Consider the following 13940-nt stretch of genomic DNA (forward strand, 5'->3'; position numbering starts at 1 on the left):
GCTTTGTTTTCAGTGAAAGGGATGTAAAATATTTTGTCTCAAGTCTAAACTAAGACCCAGGAGCATCCCATTTAGAAAGGGGCACAAGGATTACTTCCAAGGACAGGACTCTGAAGTTGTTTCTTAATTCACAAGTTTGGCTTACAGCTGATTTTAAAACATAAACACACACACACACCTGTTCCTATCAGAGCACACACACATGACCATGCACCAGCCATACTTTGGTACACACAAAGACAAATGAACAACCAGCTTTATGCACTAGTTGAAGTTAAGCCATATTATTCTCTGCAGGTTCCGGTTGCAAGGGTCAGTTAACATCTGTCCATTTTTGTAGAGAACAACATTAATTTCACATTTTTTAAATCTAAAATACAAGAATCTTCTGGTGACAGTGAATACATCTTCCCCCCTTATTTGTTTTTACATTTGTTTTTATGTGATTTTACCACATCCTCCCGGATAAAACCTCCACTTTAGTTTTCTCTGAGCAGCACAGAGTCAAGAAGGAGGAGGGACTGTTCCAGCTGGGTTGTTGAACTTAGAGAAAAATGAATCCAGCCTTTCACTGAGTTGAGTTGCTCGTTCTAATAAGATGTCTTTAACCTCAAGAGTTCATTCAACCTGACTCCTTTCCTTACATTTTCAACCTGAAGGACGGGAAACAGATATGATTATCAAATTGTTGCATTATTTCTTCATTTTAAGATCACAAAGTGATAAGTTAAAACTTAATGTATTGCTTTGGGAAGGCTGCAAGGTTGCAGAGACAAATAAGGACTGGATTTCCAAAGAAAAATAGAGAAGGAAAACTTAATGCAACATCAGTTCTTTAATATTTATCATGTTGAGAAATGTCTTTTTATTCAACCTTTTTAAAAAAGTAATGTACCTAAACGAACCTTTAAGTCCGAGCTCTTAACACCGAATGAATCTGCTTTTGTTCACCAGAAGATGGCGCAGTGGAACCAGCTTCAGATGCTGGACTGCAAGTACCTGGAGCAGGTGGAGCAGCTTTACGATGACTCGTTCCCCATGGACATCAGGCAATACCTGAGCAAGTAGATCGAGAGCATCGACTGGTGAGAGGGGTTTTTTGTAAAGTAGAACAAAAGTTTTTACTTTACCAGAATAGAGATCAGAGCCTCATTTGTCTTGTGCTCCGTGCCTCTTCAGGGACACAGTGGCGATGCAGGATTCCTTAGCCACAGTTCAGTTCCACGACCTCCTGGCTCAGCTCGACGACCAACATAGCCGCTTCGCCCTGGAAAACAACTTCCTGCTACAACACAACATCCGCGAGATTAAGAGGAACCTACAGGTCAGAACATTTATAATGCCCCCTGTCATGTAATGATCACATTTTGACAGAACTTATCCATCTCTCGACTGGGCTTTACCAGACACGTTCCTCAAGACGTTTACTGTTCAATGTTCCTCGAGTCAGATCGGAACTGGGAAAATCTGCTTTTTCTTATTCTGCACCGGACTCATGGAACAACATACAGCATCTTCTTGAGGGAAATGAACTCTTACCTTTTGGGCATTTTAGAAACCTGATTTTAAGCCTCCCAACCTCTGTTTGTAACTGTTTTACATAAGTGTGTTTTTTTATTGCAGTTTTGTACTCGCTTAATTATCTTAGTACATTTTAACCTTTTGTAGACTGATTTTAGCAGTCTTGTATTATCTGTCCCCTGTTTTTATTTTTGATTTAATGTCTGTTTTAAATTATTTCTGCAATTACTCGATGTCATTGTAAATGAGGGTTGCCCCTCAATGATCTTTCGAGTAGAAAGATAAAGATAAACTTTATTGATCCCCCGTGGGGGAAATTTGTGCATTACAGCAGCTCCAGAAAACAGGGGACGGGAATATACTTATAAAAAATAAGAATAGAAGTTAAAAACAGATCAAACATATTTACATCATTTAAATAAAAAAAATACAATAATGTAAAAAAATATAATAATGTAAAAAAATACAATAATGTAAAATTACACAGTAAAATAAAGGCTCAACAATAACATTCAACCTTTATGAATATCAGTGAGTAAAATATTCAAAGCACATTAGTAAATGTTAACTGGATGCCGACCCTCCTGTCGGATTACCTGAGCTATGAGCTCTGGAGTCGCCACATTAACGATGTCAAACGGACCGAACCTGGAGCGCCAGATGGGCCCGAACAATCTCTTCTGTACATCCTAGAAACACCAAGTCAGTGTGTAGAATGAAAAGTGTAAACTTAAGAAGAAGTAATAACATTTCTACAATGTGTAAATGAATGAATTTACCAGAAACATGTGCAGGGAAGAGAAATACTTTTACACTTTTAAAAACACAGTTATTCTACCTGCCAAGTCTCCTGATATAAAACATATCAGGAAAAATCATTTAGAATTTTTTTGACCCTTAAACTAATTGAATCAATATTGCTCTACATTAAAATCTATACTATTTCTAGTATAGCAGAGTGTGTCTGCTTCATCTATCAATGTGACACACTTTAGATTAGACGACAGACTTTCATACATAAATCCCCTGCAGTGAGCTTCTGGTACTGGACAAAATCCTGTTATAGATACGTGTGTGTGTGTGTGTGTGTGTGTGTGTGTGTGTGTGTGTGTGTGTGTGTGTGTGTGTGTGTGTGTGTGCGCGTGCGTGCGTGCGTGCGTGCGTGTGTGTGTGTGTGCGCGCGTGTGCGCGTGTGTGTGTGTGTGTGTGTGTATGTGTCGGTAGTAAAAGAAAGAAAATAAAAAATATTTTGATTATAATTTAATCAAATAATTATTTATAATATTTTAAATGTTTATTTTAAATGTGTTTTCACTAAGTGTAAATCTTCCAGATTCTCCATCTTTACACTGCTTGTTGTGTCTATACTGCCCCCAATGGACAAAATGTGGAACTACATTTGTGTTTTAAAAAACATTTTATTTTTTCCCACTCTTGAGAGCGTAGTTAGCTCATATATGTCTTGAAAAATGAAGCATTAGCTATTCTGTCGACAATTGAAGGTATTTATTTAATTTAAACTAAAATGGTCTTATTTTTAGACTACAAATTGTTGGTACACTGTCCCCATCGACCCCGACCGGAAGTGGGGAAATATTGGATGTTAAATGAAACAGCATAGTTTGGCTGCCATCTAGTGGACAGGATTAGTAACTACAGTCAAACTATAGAGTTTATGAGTTTGTTTATGATTATTTCCTGATGTTTGTTGCTGTTTTTGTTGTTGTAGGCCAACAATGTCCCTGCCTGTTGTTGTCATCTCTAACGTCTGTCAGCTGCCCAGCGGCTGGGCCTCCATCCTCTGGTACAACATGCTGACCTCCGAGCCCAGGGTACACAACCAGGACTCTCATTGATGATTACAGATGTTTACTTATCACAAATATCAAACATACAATTAGGTGATATCTTAATGATTTAAACAAGTTTCACAGCTGCCACCTTAAATTCATAAACAGACCATTAATACAATCTGAATGTTGACGCGTGTATAGCTGTTTTACGGTTGATCTTTTGAGTATATTTTGATTTCTGTGCTTTTTATATTAAGTAAGGTTTTGAATAAAGATCTTCTATTCGTAACAGAGTGTCTTTAACTGAAGTTTTGCTAAAAGATCAGAGTTCTATAAACCAAATGGTTTGACTTTTTGTGTTTCCATCTCTTCTTCTTTCCTCTCCTCTCCCTCAGAATCTGAAGTTCTTCCTCAGCGCAGTGGTCTCAGCTGTCCGAGCTCCTCAGCTGGCAGTTCTCCTCCGTCACCAAGCGAGGCGTGAACCAGGAGCAGCTCAACATGCTGGCTGACAAACTGATAAACACCTGCAGGACTTTCAAACAGGCCTTTAACTTTTATTTATTTTTATCTTCAGGAGCCAAAGCCAAGAGGAACCCAGAGGGACAAATCCCCTGGACCAAGTTCTGCAAGGTGAGCCCCATTCAGCCTGAGATTTAAGATTGTCAACATCTATGATACTGTTTAATACCACAAGTTAAAAATGAATAAAATCTGTATTCAAATCTGTAATTTAACCAAAAGCTGCAATAAGAGAAACGTGTACAGGTTAGCAGATACTAATGGAGTCTTTTTGGTGCATCATAAAGTTAAAACTACATCTTCTCTTTGAACTGAATGTATTTGTCTGTAAGCAGAGTGCGAACGAGAAAGCGTATTCCTTCTGGTTGTGGATCGAAGGAATCCTGGATGTGATTAAAAGACACCTGCTTTCCCTTTGGAATGATGGGTGAGTGCTGCCGTCTTTCTTCAGTGTGAAGACACTTTTCTGAGATGTCAGGAGTTTTTCAGGAGTTTTCTGCAAGTGTGAAACCCCTTTAGTCTGTCTTCTAAAGGGGTCTGTCTAAGACAGACTAAGACAAAATAACCTGTCCTCTGATTGTAAGCAACACTCTCTTTTCTTTTTTTTTCTTCTGAAGAAAGCAAATCAATTCTTTTCTTCTTTCTGAGTGCAGACTTGGAGTGAGACCAAAACTGTCAACTGAGAAGTTTCTTCATTTCATCCAAGTCTTCTTTCTGTTCTCTCTTTCAGTGTCTTTGTTTCGTCAGTGGTTGAACTCTGATGATCATTTTATCTGCTCTTAGAGGTGTGGTAAAAACCCTCACTACTTTTAAGTTAGATACAGGTCAGTGCAGTAACCAGTCACCTTCTAGACACATTTGAGTGATTACATTCACTCTACTTGGAAGTCAAAGAAGTTATATTTTTGCCCGATAATTACGAGGCAGAAAAGGCTTAAAAAGACGTGGATTCAAAACAAAAACCCTTATCTGCCAGCTGTGTTTTATTTAGTTATAGTAGTTTACAGCTTTCATTGTCTGTTTTCTTTGATTTTGAGGAAACTTGTTTATTGTAGTCTTTAATTATCTACCACTGATAAGAAAATAAGAAAAATATATTGCCTAATATGTCATGGGAACACAATCTGCTTTCTTCCTCAGTAGTGAAACGCTCCAACGTACACAAGAATATGCAATCAATGAAGTTACACTTTAGATTCTTTGAGAGACTAACATGCATGTGTGATTAACAGACAATGGATTTTAATTAACATAAGCAGTAAACAGTTGCTTTTTATAATTAAAAAAATATGTTATCTGTGATTAAGTCAAGTCACATTTATTTATAAAGAAATAAAACAAAGAAAGCAGTTTGAATTTGTATCTAGAACAAGAAAGGTGAAAAAACAAAACTTCCAAATGCAGTAATTCACAGAGTGACCACAGGAGGGCGCAGTTTCACCTTTAAACTCCATCTTTACACATTAGTATCTCAAACTAACTTCGGAGCTTCAGTACAAAGTTTTCACTCATCCCGTGTCTTCATTTATCTGCTTCTTAGACACTTTGGAGAACGACAGGGAGAGGAAGAGAGAAACTGGAGGTAAACATCATTCAGCAGTGAATTTATCTGTGAGTAACAATTCAGTCAGTGTCCTAAAGACCGGAAAACAGGTTAGCTTCGTCCCCTGCTAACGAATGCAGTTAGTTACCATGGTGACCCGAGTTTGACTTTCTCATGTTGCTTGGTTACCAAGAGTTCAAAGTTTAATAAAACATAAAAACAAGTAAATTACATTAATAAATATTTTTTATCAATAAAACATTTGATTTTTGACTTAGTCTTGTTTTTGTGTCCTCTTATTTATAACTTTTTCGTTTCTTCCATAGAAACTTTCTGCGACACTTCCTGTTGGAGCTTCCGGTAATCACGCCCAGGTGTGTTCAGGTGTTCTCAGGTGTGTAATCATTGTTTCGACCAGGTAAGCGGTGCGGACCGCGGGCAGCCTGGCTGTGGATCAAAGCGGTGGAAGAAGAAGGAGCCGGGGAAGGAGAGATGAAGTCTAGATACTCAGTGAGTCTTTAAAAGTTCAGTTTTGTGTGAAAAGCCTCAAAATAGAAACACGTGGGGCTGTATGCTAATGCTAACACGTGGGCTAATGCTCATGCTAAATGTTTGTTAAGAGGAAACATCGTCAAAGTAAGATGATGATAACATTTATCAACATTATGAAGGTAACTTTTGAACTTGTTTTCTCCTGTTAAACTAATTGTTTAAACACCGGGTAAAAGTAAACTTTAAAAACAAAACTTATAATTTAAACTAATATCAGATTGAAGAGTTGAAATAAAACAATAACCTCAATTTAAGTTTATTGACTAATATGTAAATTAGTTAATCCGAGGTAAAATGATTTTCTAAACATTACTGTTCACAGAGCTCAGAGATTAAATGTTCATCTTGATAAAGTAATATGAATAAACTTCTTTATTTAATTTAAAAGTAAAAGCTCTTAATCCAGTTTTCTGTGTTTAATTCAAACTCAAAGAAACAAAAGTCTGATTAATTTATTTTAAACCTTTAACTTTAATTTGAGTCTTTGTTCTTGTGACAGTTAATGTATGGTAAAGATGTTTCTATATTATATTCTACATTTAAACTTTAAATTTAAGTTTGCTTCGGTCTCATCCAAAAGCCTTAAAGTGAAGTTAAATACAGATAATTTACAGTGAATGATGAAACTCAGGTTTATTCCAGTCATCACAATGTTTTATAATCACAAACATTTTGAGTTTTATTAACTTGATGAACTAAAATGTGTTTTTCTTCTCCAACAGGAACTCTGTCGACGTCTTCCAGGAGGATCCCCCGTCGGTGGCCGTCTTCCTGCTCAGGTAGGAGACTCAAAGCTTTCTTAATGTTGTTTTATTATGTTCCAGGTTTTAGGTGGTATAGATGTTTAGACTCAGTTATTTTAATCTTCATCCTTTTTGGAGTGGAGGATCATCAGGTGTTTAATGAAATACTACATTTTCATAATCTTCATTTCATTAATCACCTGATGTTCCTCCACTATAACAAGGATGTAATGATTAAAATAACTGAGTCTAAACATTTATTAACCTGGTTTATAAGACCTAAACCTGGAACACAAAACAACATTAAGAAAGCTTTGAGCTCCTACCCAATGGGGACGCCTTATTGTGCTGATGTAACGTGTACAAAAAACAGAGGTCATGGCTGGTCAATATTTTATTGTAATAAAACTACTGCTGTCCATTCTGCATCAGTGACTTCTGTAATTATGTGCAGGTTATCTGCTAGGTGTTTTATTTATAGTAGCTTACAGCTTTTATCGTTCTGAGGAAACTTGTCTGGTTATCTACCCAGTAAGCATGTTTCCTAATGGAAATTTATCAATATTATAAAAAAAATCCAAACTTCAAATGAAGACATGTCACAGCTTTGTGACAAAGAAGGAAACAACTACAACAAAACATCTATTAGGAATTGAAGATGCTGACAACACAAACATGAAACAAATTAAGACTTTAAAATTATTAAATTGTATTATCAAAGTGTGTTAAGAGAAAACTGCAAATGAAAATTAAAGAAAACAGACTTAAAACTAAATCTATAGCTGAAAGATAAGAACAACAAACTATGACTGAGAAAACTAAAACAGCTAACAAGTAAACTTTAATCTAAAGAAAATCCTTCCAGCTGCAGCACAGATCCTACTCTTCAGAGTTCAGAGCGAGGAAACACCTGGAATATAAGAAACAAAGACATCAGGGTTTAAAGTTCATGTCAGGTTGCATCTATGGGTAATTTGCAGCTAGGATTGTAAAATGAGCCATTCTGATACATTACTAATTTTCAATCATTTAATTAAGTCAAAAGAATCTACATCTATAAAGAGAGTGTTAAGATTAAAATTTAAACATTTGTAGCATCATGTACATTTTGCCCTACGAATAAAATCAAGAATATGACTATATGTGACTGAAACGGTTAAAATAAACACAAGAGCCAAGAAAAATACTCACCAAATGTTGAAGGAAGCAGGTGAGGCAGCGTGGTGTAGCATACATGTTAACAGCTCTTTGTCTTGTTTTGGTCAGGCTGCCCCTAAAAGTTACAACAAAAAAACACATCACAATTAGTTTAAACTTACCAAATGTTAGTTATTGTAAAGTGTCTGGAGACAAGTGAATAAAAATGGACTGATTCATGAAAGTTAACATTAAGTTTGTTCATCATGTCACATTGGGCCTGTTCTTTTGGGAGAGAGAGAGAGAGAGAGAGAGAGAGAGAGAGAGAGAGGTGTTACATCTGTGATCAGGTTCAGCTGTAGTGCATTAGTCCTTAATGTCATTGATTATCTGCCAGCTGTGTTTTATTTAGTTATAGTAGTTTACATGTTTATTGTTAGCCGATAAATCTGTCACCCAAAAGGAGAAGTCAATCAAATCCTTTTGAGGACCAAGACCTTGAAGCTCATCATACAGAGCACTGATAATAACTTTAATTATCTGTGGTTTTTAACATCCTCTCTCTCTCTAGAGCTGCTGGTTGAGTGTGTGAAGAACAAGGACTTAAAGAAGGTGAGTGACAGTTTCATCTCTCACTACAGACCTTTGCACCTCATTTCTACATACTCACATGTGTCTTTGAATTGAATCATCAGCTGCAGGAGCCGCACCTGGAGGGAGCTGCACCTGGAGGGAGGGAGCCGCACCTGGAGGGAGCCGACCTCACGTCACTCGACTCGTCCGGCTGCAGGTTACGTCACCACGCTGCCAGTGCAGGAAGCAAAGAGATGGTCCTCTACATCCTCCACAGGTGTGTGTACAGTCCTCCACGTGTTTGGTGCTCGTAGGTTGACAGTCAGACAAACTCCTCTTTTCATTTATTCACCAGATTGAATAAGGAGTGAAAACTACAAGACACAAGAACATTTAGTTTAGTCATAACCAAAGTTCTACAATAAACAATAAACTAATACACGACAAAAGAAAGCTTAGTTGTTAACTTCAGTCCAGTGAAGAAACTTACATTTCTGTTGCTGCCTGCTGTGTGCAGCCTTGAAGATGAAAGAAGGAACCCTTAACTTCCTGCTTCCTTTATAGGCAGGGCTTGATGAGTCACTTCCTGTAGCAGTCTCTGACAGGCCAACAGGGGGTGCCATTGCACCATGTGTAGCTCATTTAAAGAATCCTTAGTAGTTGTTGTTTTTTTACCATTAATGAATGTATGTGGGTTCTTTTCAAAATAGGAATATGTCGTTTTTTTTTCTTTCTGTATTTTAGTGTTTGAATAAATGGGAAACTTTCAATGACAGGCTTGTAAAACAAAAAGTCAGTTCAATCAATCTTTATTTTGTAGAGCGCCAACTCAATCCAAATGTTATCTCAAGACACAAAAAGCAGGTAAGAGAGAGTCTTGTCTGGGTTAAAGGCAGGGTCGGTCATTTTCTAAAAGTAGCATTCCCTCAGTGCTCTGTCTGCACCCACCCCAGAAGCAGACCTCAGCTCATTGCTGGCATTGTCAGGACCAAAAGACAATTTCAACCACAATCTTAAAAAGTGGATCTGGAGAAAATCACCAACCCTGCCTTTTAAGTAGTTTTTAGTGGTTACAGAAAAACTGCAGTAAGTACAGATTATATTTGTGCTTGAAAACATCTAACATTGAACTGAAACCATGAGGTTTTTAAAATGCTAAACACTTTATTTAAATGTTAACAGAGTGTAGATGATGATGCTTTCAAACTGCCTGTGTCTGTATCTGTGCTCTGATCTCTGTTCAGTCTTTATGTGATGATATATGTGCCATCATAAACACAAGACACCAAAAGAAGCAGCAGGGGGGCCACTGTTGATGTCTGTTCCTCGGGTGATGTTGTCAGATGCTGTAATCTGACGCGCTCTCTCTCTCTCTCTCTCTCTCTCTCTCTCTCTCTTCTGTTGACCAGGGGGGAGACGGTCCTTCACCGAGCTGCGTCCCTGTCTCAAAGAACTATCTGTCATTATCTGGTCCAAGCAGGAGCCTCGCTCATCAAGACAGACCTACAGGTACAGTTCAGCTGTAAGGTAAAAGGTAATTAAAACAACAGCTCAAAGGTAAATAAAACTAAACAACAGCTAAAAGGTAAATAAAACTAAACAACAGCTAAAAGGTAAATACAACAACATCTAAAAGGTAAATAAAACTAAACAACATCTAAAAGGTAAATACAACAACATCTAAAAGGTAAATAAAACAACAGCTAAAAGGTAAATAAAACAACAGCTAAAAGGTAAATAAAACAACAGCTCAAAGGTAAATAAAACTAAACAACAGCTAAAAGGTAAATAAAACAACATCTAAAAGGTAAATAAAACAACATCTAAAAGGTAAATAAAACAATAGCTAAAAGGTAAATAAAACAACAGGTAAAAGGTAAATAAAACAACAGCTAAAAGGTAAATAAAACAATAGCTAAAAGGTAAATAAAACAACAGGTAAAAGGTAAATAAAACAACAGCTAAAAGGTAAATAAAACAACAGCTAAAAGGTAAATAAAACTAAACAACAGCTAAAAGGTAAATAAAACAACAGCTAAAAGGTAAATAAAACTAAACAACATCTAAAAGGTAAATAAAACTAAACAACAGCTTAAAGGTAAATAAAACAACAGCTAACAAGTCAACCAAAAAAGCTAACAGGTAAACTAAGACAACAATCTCTTCATCCAGCCTTCTGTATTTGATTTACTCAAAGAAACAGCAGTCTGATTCATTTCTTATTTAAGTGCAGTAACCAACAACTAACCACCAGAGGGCGCCCTCTCCATATAAAGTGATTTATAAACGATATAATGTATTTATTTTAAACCTTTAACTTTAATTAGAGTCTTACATCATTGTTTGCTAAATTATTTATATTAAAGCTGCATTTTTACCTTTTACCTTTACTTTTCAAACTTTTAATTTAATTAGTTTATTTTCCTTTGATTTTCTTAATGAAAATACCACAAACCTTTTTATTGATTTAATTGAAATGATCAATTTGTTTGAATTTATTTTTATTTTTATTTTTATTTATTTTTTCTTACAGCTCATTGAGCTAGTTTAGATTAAACATAAATTAAAAGGAAACATTTACAAGTTAAAAAGGACTATCACAGACTTTTAGTTTAGGAGCATCTATGGCTCATTTACAGCTAGGATTGAACAATATGTGAAAAGTAAATGGGCCATTCTGATACATTACTCATTTTAAATTAACTGTTTTTTTTTCATCTGAAAATACTTCTTACCTTTGTGAAAGAAAAGTCAAATAATATTGTTGCCACGAGCGGAGCAAATACGAGGAGGAGCAACCTGTACAAACAGCTGGATGACAAGAATAGACTAAAGTCAAAGACAAGACACAACATTAGAAGCACAGTTTGAAGACAACCTGCTTAAAGATTCTAAATACAAATACTTTCATTTTCTCAATTCTTATTACTTGATGTCCTTTTCTTGTAATAATTCACAGGATGATGAGATCAACCAACAGAGTCTGGCTGACAAACTCAAGGAGCAGAAGATGGACCAAGAAGAGGTTTGTCTCTCAGCCTATGAAATACAAAAGAAATATCAAGTATTTTCATTTAAACATGGATTTCATAAGGATGATCATTTTTGCATGAACTCCCTCTGACCCCACGTCCCTCCCAGGAGGAGCTGTGCCGGCTGCAAACGGAGAACCAGCTGGCCAAGGAGGAGGTGAAGGAGGTGCTGCAGGCGCTGGAGGAGCTCGCCGTCAACTACGACCAGAAGAGCCAAGAGGTGGAGGAGAGAGATCAGACCGACCTGCAGCTGGCAGACGAGCACAAGACGGTACAGATATGTTTAAAGTGTTCATCTTGAGTTCTGCAGAAACATACAGGGGGAGCGGCTCAGTGGTGGAGGAGGAGTTCACCGTAGCTCGGCTCTACATCAACAAGATCAAGTCTGAGGTCAAGTCTCTGGTGAACCGCAGCAAACAGCTGGAGAGCACGCAGGCCGACGCCCACACAAACATTCAGGCCAATGACAAGGAGACATGATGGAGACGAGGAGGTGAGGACACAAATCCACAAAACTCTGGAGGCACCACAAGCAGCTCAGCCGCCTCAGAGACCAGATCCAAGACCAGCAGAGGATGATGGACGAGCTCATTCATTTACAATCATAAACTACTTCAATTAGAAGTGCCAGATTTTATCAAGCAGACATCAACATTAACTCTGGCCACATTATACATTTTATTTTCCTCCTTTTTGTTTGAACTAGGGCCTGTTACTGGAGCAGACTCATGACAGACAGCTGGAGAAAGATGCAACACTACAGAAGCTCATGTATGTACCAGCTAACACATCACATCTCCATTATTCATAAGTCTGTGTGTCCTCAATTCATCCACATTTTCTGTCCAGACTGCTGAACGATCAGAGGATCTGAAGGGCCTCCAGGACACGGTGGGAGTATTTCATCCCCCCATTTAAAGTGTCATGTCATTTAAAAACCCAACAGCTTTTGGTCCTCCTTGTCTGAACTCAGCTGAGGGTAGTGTTGTAGTCAAGAGCACCCTAAGACCACACAGAGTCACAAATATGTGTGTGTGCAGGGGACGTTTTACTCACTTGGAGCGTAACACCAGGAAGGTTGTGGTCGTAACCGGGGACTGAAGTTATTTGATGTTTTTTCCTTCTAGTCCCAGACCGAGACCTTCAAAATGTGGACTCTGATTGGCCTGTTTTTGTTAACGATGCTGAGGTTACCAAAGCAACAGATCACAAAAGTTCAAACGGACTCAGGAGAAGATCGAGAAACATCCATCCAACGCAAGCAGACAAAATCATTTGAATGATCACCTGTCTGTCCAGGTAGCTTTGTTTCTTTTCATCTGAACTCCTCGGTCTTCTTATATCTGTGAATCTGTAGCTCTGGATTTATCAACAGGAAGTGCTCTGGTTATTAACAGGAAGTGCTCTGGATTTATCAACAGGAACTGCTCTGGATTTATCAACAGGAAGTGCTCTGGTTATTAACAGGAAGTGCTCTGGTTATCAACAGGAAGTTATAAAGGAAACAGGAAGTTGAGGATTCTTTCTTTAATCTGCACACAGCGTGCAGCAACAGAAATGTAAGTTCCTGTCCTGAAGTTAAAGTTTAACATTAGCATGTAGCTTAACATTAGCATGTAGCTTAACATTAGCCTTGTTATAATTTGTGACGTATTGCATCTGATGTATCATACCACGTGGCTTAGCATTAGCATGTAGCTTAGCATTAGCATGTAGCTTAACATTAGCCTCGTTATAATTTGTGACGTATTGCATCTGATGTAGCATACCACGTGGCTTAGCATTAGCATGTAGCCGCCGTATCTGTCTTCTCTGCAGCCTTCAGTATTATGAGTTTGGTGAGTCAGAGCGACACACACACACGATGAGTCATGACATGTCAAAGAAGACGATTGAAACAACTTGAACAACTTAAAAAACAGTTTTTATTTCAAGTCAAACATTTTTAACCTTCTCTCTACAGATAGATGAACCAGACCTTTTCATTTCTACACACGAGTCATGCTGTGCTCCTCCATGAGGAACGTCTTTGTCTTTGTTAGTCTAAACTAAATGTAAACTTTGTCTTTGTTAGTCTAAACTAAATGTAAACTTTGTGTTTGTTAGTCTAAACTAAATGTAAACTTTGTTGGTCTAAACTAAATGTAAACTTTGTCTTTGTTAGTCTAAACTAAATGTAAACTTTGTCTTTGTTGGTCTAAACTAAATGTAAACTTTGTTGGTCTAAACTAAATGTAAACTTTGTTGGTCTAAACTAAATGTAAACTTTGTTAGTCTAAACTAAATGTAAACTTTGTCTTTGGTCTAAACTAAATGTAAACTTTGTCTTTGTTGGTCTAAACTAAATGTAAACTTTGTCTTTGTTGGTCTAAACTAAATGTAAACTTTGTTAGTCTAAACTAAATGTAAACTTTGTCTTTGTTGGTCTAAACTAAATGTAAACTTTGTCTTTGTTGGTCTAAACTAAATGTAAACTTTGTCTTTGTTGGTCTAAACTAAATGTAAACTTTGTCTTTGTTAGTTCAAA

At 37.1% G+C, this 13940-nt stretch overlaps 1 protein-coding gene, 2 long non-coding RNA genes and 1 pseudogene across 4 annotated transcripts; 2 read left to right on the top strand and 2 right to left on the bottom strand.

Moving 5' to 3' along the window:
• The first annotated feature begins 906 nt into the window (after window positions 1-906).
• Window positions 907-3531, top strand: LOC110004439 (signal transducer and activator of transcription 1-alpha/beta-like; annotated as a pseudogene).
• A 2361-nt stretch (window positions 3532-5892) lies between these two features.
• On the top strand, window positions 5893-12904 carry LOC114920673 (diacylglycerol kinase zeta-like). The gene is made up of 7 exons (XM_065951783.1): window positions 5893-6707; window positions 8380-8420; window positions 8504-8658; window positions 9791-9890; window positions 11341-11406; window positions 11523-12184; window positions 12263-12904. The coding sequence occupies exons 1-6, from the start codon at window positions 6629-6631 to the stop codon at window positions 11712-11714; spliced, it is 633 nt and encodes a 210-aa protein (XP_065807855.1). The 5' UTR covers window positions 5893-6628; the 3' UTR covers window positions 11715-12184; window positions 12263-12904.
• Window positions 7203-8931, bottom strand: LOC110004440 (uncharacterized). Of its 2 annotated transcripts, XR_010665496.1 has the most exons (5): window positions 8872-8931; window positions 8555-8755; window positions 8479-8518; window positions 7863-7944; window positions 7203-7581 (listed from the first exon to the last, which is right to left on the bottom strand). It is a non-coding gene; the product is annotated as an uncharacterized lncRNA (long non-coding RNA). The 2 variants fall into 2 exon arrangements; XR_010665495.1 differs by having other exon boundaries at window positions 8479-8755.
• LOC110004438 (uncharacterized) lies at window positions 9175-11491 on the bottom strand. The gene is made up of 3 exons (XR_010665499.1): window positions 11311-11491; window positions 11117-11192; window positions 9175-9901 (listed from the first exon to the last, which is right to left on the bottom strand). It is a non-coding gene; the product is annotated as an uncharacterized lncRNA (long non-coding RNA).
• Window positions 12905-13940: the final 1036 nt, after the last annotated feature.

Source organism: Labrus bergylta, chromosome 24 (assembly GCF_963930695.1).
Source record: "Labrus bergylta chromosome 24, fLabBer1.1, whole genome shotgun sequence".
NCBI lineage: Eukaryota > Metazoa > Chordata > Actinopteri > Labriformes > Labridae > Labrus > Labrus bergylta.

Bases quoted from the DNA above. Each gene is read 5' to 3' on its own strand.
- LOC114920673 (XM_065951783.1), top strand. From the start codon at position 6,629: ATGTGTTTTTCTTCTCCAACAGGAACTCTGTCGACGTCTTCCAGGAGG. The intron at 6,708-8,379 runs GTAGGAGACTCA...CTCTCTCTCTAG, and splicing joins GTGGCCGTCTTCCTGCTCAG to AGCTGCTGGTTGAGTGTGTG. The intron at 11,407-11,522 runs GTTTGTCTCTCA...CGTCCCTCCCAG, and splicing joins AGAAGATGGACCAAGAAGAG to GAGGAGCTGTGCCGGCTGCA.